Here is a 9,119-nt window from a genome sequence, read left to right on the forward strand (position 1 = left end):
GGGGTGGTGAGGTGGAGAGAAGAAGAAGAAGATAAGCATAAAAACCGAAAGAGCCAAGTCAGCAGGAGCAAAGTCATAGCGGTTGGGCGTTGAGAGAGACGGACCCGCCTCTATGAGTCTTTGTGGTATAAACTATAAAGCGCCTCCTTCTTCAAGAATATGCTCTCTCCTTCTTCTCTCTTATTTATTCCTTTTTCATCTCTTCTTCTTTCCTCCTTTCTTAAANAAAAAAAAAAAAAAAAAAAAAAACCATATACAGTACTACTTGTATTTATTACATTCTTCTACCTTCCTTGTCAGATCCTAAGTATCTTACTTTCCCTTTTTCTTTAACCCACACAAACACAATCATGGAGTTTTTCTTTGAGATGCTTCTCACGGCTCTTCTTGCTCTCTTCTGTTCTTTCCTTCTTGCTAATCTCGTCTCTTCTGCTAACGACTTAGGAGGAAACGATCCGAGTTCCGATGATCAGTCGTCGGAGAAGCCTGAGATCATCGGTGTCGGTGGTGAGTTTGAGACAGAGGAGGAGGTTCTTTCTGTCAAGAAGATGGATGCTCGAGTGATGGAGACCGAGATGAATCTAGCAGATGAGAATGTGGAGCTTGTCGTTCGCTTTGTAAACGGAGCTGATGGAGTTGGTGAAGTCGAGGATGCGGCTACGGGAAACGCTGAAACCCGTAAAGACCGCGAAGAGGAACTGGTGGCTTTTTCAACCGCCGAAGCTGAGTCCACGGCGGTTCTCTCGCCGGAAACTAATGCGATCGTCGAGGAGGAGATGACTAGTCGTGGAGTTCAGGTAGAAAAGAGTGACTCGGCGGCGGAAGAAATCGGTCCTGAACTCGAAGAAGCTGACGAGTCCAGTGGTTCTGTTTCGCCGGAGGAGAAGATTGTGCTTCAAGAACAAGAGGATCGAAGCGAATCAACAGAATTAGGAAGAAGTGGTTGCGTAGAAAACGAAGAAAGTAGAGGAGATGTCGTAGTCGCTGAAGTTGAGGATGAGGTTAGGGTTGAAGAGACTAATACGGTGGCAGAAACAGAGATTGATACTAAAGGTGAAGGAGATGATGAAGAGAAAGAGGAATTGAGTATTGAAGAAGACGATGATGATGATGATGATGATTGGGAAGGAATTGAGAGGAGTGAATTGGAGAAATCCTTTGCGGCTGCTGCAAATCTTTTGGAAGAATCCGGGAAATCGGAAGATATTGGTGCTGAGTCCAAGATGGACTTGTACGGACTTCACAAGATCGCCACTGAAGGGCCATGCCGAGAGCCACAACCTATGGCCGTCATGGTCTCTGCTCGTGCCAAATGGTATCATACTTTTTCCATTGTTCTGAATCGTTTTCTATGCAACTCAGCTTGGTAACTGATGATTTGAAACGTCATAAAGGAGATAACTTTGTGAGTGTAAAGATTGAAAATGGTTAGGTGGTTAGGGATATAATTCTGTATCGTAGAGTTTTGTAGAAAAGATAATTCTTTGAAAGGTACCTGATCATCTAATAAAGACAGAATCAGCAGCAATTGTCTGATTTAAGCCATTGGTCTATAGCTTGGTTGCTTTATGGCAGTTTTAAAACAACTTCTATGTGGAGTAACAAATAGTGCTTTACTTTGTACCAGGAATGCTTGGCAAAAACTTGGAAACATGAGTCAAGAAGATGCGATGGAGCAGTATCTTGCACTTGTCTCAAAGGAGGTCCCTGGTTTGATGACTGGTCATACTGTGAGTTGTTTTATCTTAGAGTGTTTAGTTTGAAAATTGTCTGGATATCCTTTAAATGGCTTTTGTGATTTGATAAGCTTTGACTTGATCTCTCTCAACAGGTAGGGAAGATGTCAGAAATTGAAACCTCTCTTTGCTTACCTCCTAATTCAGGGTCATTAGAAGATCCTACCAACTTAGACACAACTGCTGTTGATGAATCCAGAAAAATGGTATTCCCCTCAGTGTCAGCGATTTCCTAATATCTTTTCTTTTGCTAACTGCAAGCTAACCCGTCTTAATTACAAATTGTTTCAGGGGAAAGGTGAAACCAGTGGCTAAGTTAAGCAGGCGAGGCTTGAAGGAGGGAGGGTCTTTGGGAAACAAAGGCAAATCTATTCTTTTGCATATAAGTATTGTTAGGTGCAACTTGGGTTGTGGAGAGTGTATGCATAATACATTATCCTCACCCAATGGTTTAGGCTTTTCATTCGATCCTTTCGGTTGAAGGAGTTGAAAGAAACACAAGTCACTCAAGTATTTAATATATACGTATATATATGTGCGCAAGGATTGGTTGATTTCTAGTGCATTGATAATGCTAAGACCTATGATTTATGAATCAAGCAAAGGTTGTTCTATCCTCCTAGTACTTGCCATTGTTTTGATTTTACGCACCAGACTACCGAATTCATAATTCATTGGTCCTAGCATCAATACTCCTTTCAAGATAAGCAAAGCTTTCTTACTTACAAAAGAGAGAGATAGAGAGTTGAGATAAGTCCATGTGAAGTCTTCTCACAGCTAGCGTCTCTAATTATGGTACCTTGTTATGTGCGTTTCGACCAATTAACAACTTCACAAGACGACCAAAAAAACACACCACTTATGGAACCATAGCAGAGTATTGGAGTAAAACACAGAACCTGGCGTGTTTCCCATTAGCCTTACAGCTCTTTCACCTTAAGACTAGCACAACATTGTCCAATATCTTTCAGTACAACTTGTAATGATATTTGTAAACTGAAAAGTATCCCAAAAGAGTATAGCTTTTCCAAAAAGCAACCAAAATGGTTTACAAGACTAGAGATGGAAGAATATTCAAAAACAGAAAAGGGCGAATCCGCTTTTATTTCATTTTTTAGAAGACAACAACGAACTGAGATTTTGGGAGAAGCATAAAACATGAAACCAGAGAAACTATCCAAAGTATGTTTGGTTGGAATCAAGGAACGATCTTAAAAGCCTTGTACTTATCAATCCAAGAGATAAAAGAGTTGTTGGAGTTCCTAAAACCAAGGAAACCATGTTCCTTACTCTTGTTCATACTATCAATCATTCCTTCAACTCCAAGTATAACATCAGCAAACCACCACACACCAACCTCGTCAAGCTTCTTCTCCAGCAACTGATTCTCCTTAACCATCTCCTCCCACACTCTCTCTTTCCCTTTCATCATCTCCACCAACCCCAAATTCTTCCCTTCCTCAAATCCATACTCCTCAATCCCAAACTGCTCAGCAAGAATCTTCCACAGATGCTTCCACTTGAAGATGTCAGCATTGTTACAGTTAAACGCCTCGTTCTTCGCATAGGGATCAACCGCCGCCCAAATCTGCTGCTCAGCAATCAAATCCGCGTCCGAAGCCGTCATGAACCCTTCCCACGCTTTCTTGCTCCCAGGAAACATCAACGGAGACCCTTCATGCTTACAGATGGCAGCATAAACACAAAGAGTCCCCACTATGTTCATCAAACTGTAAGGAGAGAACCCAAAGATCATGTTCGGTCTATGTATCGACCAAGTAACACCTTCCTTCTTCTTGATCTCTTCGAACAGAACATCCTCTTGAGTGTAGTAAAAATTCTGGATCTGCAATCTCGGCATATCCTCTGTAAACGGCGGATCGTGGTGAGGTCCGTCGACGTTGGTGAAAGGTCCGAGGTAGTGCTTCGTCCCCGTCTGGAGACAAACGTGGCGGAGATTAGGCGCGTGTGGGACAATCGCTTGGAGGACGTTGCGGAGCATTGAGCCGTTAGCTTGGCAGTTCTCGGTCTCGGATTCGCGGTTGGTCCAGGTGACATAGAAGACGTGTGTGACGTCGGTTAAAGGGGAAAGCTTGGATCTTGCGTCGTCTGCGTTGGAGACATCGCACTGGATGTAATCGATCGGATGATCGGCGTTCCAGCTGGGGCGAGGACGGCGAGCGACGCCGTAGACTTTCCAGGGACCGCCGGGTGTGTCGGAAAGAGGGAGGATCTCTGCCAAGCTGTTTCCGACGATTCCTGTGACGCCGATGATGAGAGCGACGCTTTCGTAGCTTTGCGTTGGCTCATCTTCGTCGAGTTTCTTCTGCGAGAATACAAAAGAAGAGAAGATCAGTGACTACGTCATCAATTAAGAAGATGAAGATCGGATGATTCAGGGATGGAGTTGAATTTTTTACCTTGGCAGCTCCGATGGCACCAGCCCACCACCAACTCATTTCTCGATTTTTCTGATTTTAGAAAAAGGCTGAAGAGGTGTTTGTGTTTTGAGTTATGGTCGTGGCTAAGAGAGCCGTGTGGGGTTGTCTTCTTTTTTTTGAGTTATTGTCATTTTATAAAGGGAAAAATATCTTGTTATTAGCTAAACCCGTCATCATCTTACAAAATCTACCTTTTTCTTTTGCACTAATCTACTTTTGTTATTTATGGTATGCCGACATAAAAATGGTTTATTGTGTTCTATGTAATTTACTGGAGTTTGTTTACAAACTTCATATAACACACCGCACAAAGTACTATAGCCATCACTTTATAACAAGATCAATCAAATAAGAAAATGACAAAAGTGGTTGCAGCCATAAAATGATTTTTGGTTCGAATAAGGAGGATGGTGGTTACACGATGATGGTGTTGATGTCTAGCTATCACTCAAATTCACACAACCAGACGAAATTAAAGGCTTATAATCGCAAGTAATAGCGTAATTAAACCACAATGGAGATATGTGTCCACCGGAAAAAAAGAGAGCAACATTACATAGATTGACATTGTATCCGGTTTTGCGTGAAGTGTTGAATGTTCTGTTCACATGTATGTCCTGAATCGATTTTATTACAACCATTGTCCCTCACGACAAAAACAATTGAACAAAATCGAATCATATTTGATACCAGTATTAGTCTACTTAAACAGATCCGATTAAAGAAAGTATTAAACTCATCAAACATTATCCTCTATTATTACAGAACATAACAGTTTCTGACAGTCTGGCTTATGGATACAACAATATTCTTGCCAGCTTTGAGCATCGCATCACATCACATCACACTTATCAATTTCTAACCAAACTCCAAAATACACATGAGATGAAACCAAACACTAAGAAGAACTCATATGCTGGAGTAATTAGAAGTAGATTTAATTAGAGTTTAGGAGAGATTTCATCTCTTAGTAAAACTCATCTTCTCGTAGTATTGAATGGAGAGAAGAGAAAGGGAGAGTTTGAGCTCATCCTTACCGACTCTAGCACGGGGATTAGGACTAGAGAGTGGCCATAGGTAACGCGAGTGGAGTCTTCTGAAACCACCGAGAGCCAAGACCACGAACCTCAGCTGGTTTTGGCCGCAGCCGATGTTAGCCCAGTGACGCGTACAGATCAGCTCCCAAAGCCGCTCGTCCTGTGCAGTCTTGTGCCAGATCTTGCTAACGCAAGAAGACAGAGCCAAGGTCCTTGCGTCAACGTGCTTCAACACCTCGTACACTAGATTCTCGTCTAAATTCGAGAATCCGATTTCTGAGCCTTGTCCTTCTTCCTCTGTTGTTGTACTCTTCATCTTCTTGTTCTTCTCGTTCTGAGCATCATCGATAGCAGAGCGCTTCATGTGGAGGACTTGATTAAAAAGATCGAAACTTGTTCGATTGAGTTTGAGAGGAGAGATGAAAAAAAAATAAAAGTATGGAATTGGAGAAGATGAGAGATTGGGTTTCTCAGATGCTCTTTGAGTATTTTCGAAGACGACAAAGATGATTAAAAAAAATGCTTTTTTTTTTAATATCAAAATGACGATTTTACCCCTCACAGCTGTTTTGGAGTCTTTTGGTGTGTTCTTAAATGTTTTTTTCTTTCTTTCTCTTCATTCTTTTAACCACTACTACATTAAAAAGAGTTCTCATCAAAAAAATTTCATTTATCTAATGAATGTGCCAGAAGAGACCTGTTTAGGGATGATTATGTTGTCAATGATCAGATAAGCCAAACTGTGTTTGTTTGTTTGCAGCTACTGGCTATTCTTATTTGTCCATTTTTCTAATCAGATTAGAAGGGATGGTCCATTTTCTAATCTTATTTGTTTGCAGCTACTGGCTATTTAGCATCACGTAAAAGAATTCGTCGTTTCGGACTAAACAGAGTGAATCATTTGGGGACCTTTTCATTTCCCACTTGAATTGTTCTTTTTTTTTTTCTTTTAAATATTAAAATCATAGTTTGGAGTTATCTTCTTTTTTTTGGGTGTTAGCAACTTGTATTTTCCCTCTTAATCTGATCAAATTAAGAATGTATATATGGATTGCACGACGAGTCTAATTTTGACACAATCTACTATATATACACTGTCAAGATTTATGACAAATGCTTGGAATTAATCAAGAATTCATTTGTTTATTAATGCTCTCTATCAATGCAAACAAGAAAAAATCCAATATAACTTCAGGTATATGAATACATATCATTTCCATCTTCACTGGATCATTTTTATTTCTTGAAGATGTTTGATGCAACTATCACAAAATGTCTGCAGCTTCTACGTATTTCAAATTCCATCACGACACCATCCGATCACGTGAGTACCACCCCTACATGATAAATTTTTTTATCAAAACTGACGAAACCATGGATTCATTTATACAAGTAACTTTGTATTTTGCAGGATGAGTTCGTTCGATGGTACTTGGAGCTATCATTTACAGCTAGAGTGCTGATTTATATTACAGTTTTGGGTACGATATATATAGTATCTCCCATAGTTGTATAAACTTGACAATTTAAAAAAAGTTAGATAACATATAGAGCTAATTAATTTACATTTGTTATTGTTTCTTAGGGACTATAATGACGATTGTATTTTTGATATTGAAATTCCTGAGCGAGTGTGACATGGAGGATGATGGCATGGAGAGTCTACCAGTGGTGGCAAGACAAGAAGAAGTCCCCATTTGTACGCCGTCGGAGGTTACGGGGAAAGGAGATGTAGAAACTGCGTCGTTTAGCTCGTCTGACGATAATGTGGACTACTCGACATTGTGTGTCATTTGTTTCGAGGAACGGAGAAACTGTTTTTTCGTACCGTGCGGTCACTCTGCCACTTGTCGCGGCTGTGCTCAGAAGATATTGTCGGAAGAAAGTAAGGTGTGTCCGATTTGCCGGAGGGTAATACGCAAATCTAAGAGATTAGTGTTGAAGAAAGTTTGATTAACGCTGTTGCTTTTTCCTAATCACCATTTTGCGATCTCATGGTTCCAACTTCCAAGAAACGCCCTTTGCTTTGCGTTTTATTATTATGTGTCGTTTTCAGTTTTCAACGACACAAGTGAAAGAAAGATTTGAGTTTTTGGTGTCACCACAAAGAAACCATGATATCAATTCCCAATATCCCATACAATGTGCACCTTAACAATGCAATTCTCTATAACAACCAAAAAACAAAGACAAAGATGATTCTATGCCAGTGTACACACTAGCGCATATGGATTTTTTTGAGGTATAGATCGTATTAGGAAAACAGAAAACATTGTTTTTGAGGTATATATTATTTTGTTTTGAAAATATTTGTACAACTGTTATCTTGTAAACAAGTATATCAACATTTAACATGCTAAATAATAAGATAAACATTGAAATAAATCTAAAAAATAAAGACTACTTCAATAAATTAAATGGATGTGTTAAAAATATTCCCTCTGTCCCTAGATATATTATCATATTATATGTTTATATTTTATTTAAGAGAAATACCTTTCAATAGCACCAATTTAAATTTTTCTTCCTAACTTAGAACACACGCTCAAATATTCCAAAACAAGCATTAATAAATTCTTATCTTAAATAACAAAATCAATTATAATTTTTCATTAACTTATCGGTTTATTAAATTACGATTGTGATAGCTCCGGTGAGGACGAAGCTTGTGGTGAAGCTTCCGGTGATAGCGAAGCTTCATGCAAAGCTTCTTCTTCTTTTTCTCCATGTATCAGTTTCAATTTCAGATTTTGAGATTTTCAGAAATTACACGAAATTGTAGTATTATGGTTTATGAATATAGCTAATTGGCTCATCACCAACTGGATTCACATCTGTATTTTGTAGTTCCGTCGTTGTTATTGTCGTCGGAATTAGAGGAAATGGTGGAAGGGAAGTGATGATAATTGGAAGAAGATGAAGAAGAAGAACGACGTTGAAAAAAAAAAGCCAACGACGAACACCGTTGACGAGACTGCCACCACCATTCATCGATTCTAATTAATAAGAATTTTAGATCTTTGTTTTCTGCTGCTGAGACCACCACCAGAGCTTCTGAATGTGAAAGAGGAAGAAAAAATGGAGATGTCGTGTTGGACGAAGGAAGTGGACGAGAACTTGAAGCTTCTCCTTCGCTTAGATCATTGAGCTTTGTCTTCAAGTGAATGAAATGTTGGGTATCAAATGAAATCTGAACTTTTGGGAATTGTTGGGTATTAGAACAGTTGAAAATTGTTGGGTAATGATTCAAATATGATCATGAGTGGTGACTTGAATTGTTGAGTATCAGAATCTAAACTGTGAATAAAATGGATAAACATGGGTAATCTTAAAGCTGAAATGTATATTTGAGTGCTACTTTCTCATCTTTGGACATCAATATTTTGCATACCAAGTGTTTGATATACTGTCATTGAGAACAAAACAGTTGGTAAAAGAGTAAAAAAAAAGTTTGTCGTCGTCGATTTCATTGTTTTCGGCTTCTTCCGTTGGTTATTGAGTTGGCCAGTAGTGTTGATGAGACATAGTACAGTGGGGGAGGATCTTCTCGTTCTGGTCATCACTCATCACCAGCTTTGGGATTTATGAATATTCAGAAAAAAGCTTATTAAATTAAAAGGATGTCTTCCTAAACATTATGAAATCTTTCCTACATCTACAAAAATGAGGTTTTTTATTTATTTATTTATTTATGTTTTGTCTTAACTCACATATTACCCCATTTAGTGAGGTATTTTTTATTTTATTTTGTGCCTATCTTGAGTAACAATTTGATTTTGTGACTTTCTAAATATTTTATGAAGGTTATCCTGAAGTTTAAGGGTTTTTTTTCATTAATATTATCAAATCATTCCTAAAAAATTAAATAAATGTGTTTCTAATTTTTTTTTTTTTTTTTTTTTTTT

General features: G+C 38.7%; 4 protein-coding genes across 4 annotated transcripts; 2 read left to right on the top strand and 2 right to left on the bottom strand.

The window, feature by feature from the left end:
- LOC104722572 (acyl-CoA-binding domain-containing protein 3-like) lies at window positions 213-2,355 on the top strand. Its single transcript, XM_010440767.2, has 4 exons — window positions 213-1,315; window positions 1,628-1,730; window positions 1,832-1,942; window positions 2,028-2,355. The coding sequence occupies exons 1-4, from the start codon at window positions 351-353 to the stop codon at window positions 2,049-2,051; spliced, it is 1,203 nt and encodes a 400-aa protein (XP_010439069.1). The 5' UTR covers window positions 213-350; the 3' UTR covers window positions 2,052-2,355.
- On the bottom strand, window positions 2,816-4,300 carry LOC104722573 (3-oxo-Delta(4,5)-steroid 5-beta-reductase). The gene is made up of 2 exons (XM_019232800.1): window positions 4,157-4,300; window positions 2,816-4,062 (listed from the first exon to the last, which is right to left on the bottom strand). Exons 1-2 carry the CDS (start codon window positions 4,193-4,195, stop codon window positions 2,935-2,937), a joined length of 1,167 nt encoding a protein of 388 aa, XP_019088345.1. The 5' UTR covers window positions 4,196-4,300; the 3' UTR covers window positions 2,816-2,934.
- On the bottom strand, window positions 4,873-5,891 carry LOC104722574 (F-box protein GID2-like). The gene has a single exon (XM_010440768.2). It carries the CDS (start codon window positions 5,576-5,578, stop codon window positions 5,138-5,140), a length of 441 nt encoding a protein of 146 aa, XP_010439070.1. The 5' UTR covers window positions 5,579-5,891; the 3' UTR covers window positions 4,873-5,137.
- Window positions 6,464-7,227, top strand: LOC104722575 (mitochondrial ubiquitin ligase activator of NFKB 1-like). The gene is made up of 3 exons (XM_010440769.1): window positions 6,464-6,538; window positions 6,626-6,695; window positions 6,800-7,227. Exons 1-3 carry the CDS (start codon window positions 6,464-6,466, stop codon window positions 7,165-7,167), a joined length of 513 nt encoding a protein of 170 aa, XP_010439071.1. The 3' UTR covers window positions 7,168-7,227.

The sequence above is a fragment of the Camelina sativa genome, chromosome 11, assembly GCF_000633955.1.
Source record: "Camelina sativa cultivar DH55 chromosome 11, Cs, whole genome shotgun sequence".
Lineage (NCBI taxonomy): Eukaryota > Viridiplantae > Streptophyta > Magnoliopsida > Brassicales > Brassicaceae > Camelina > Camelina sativa.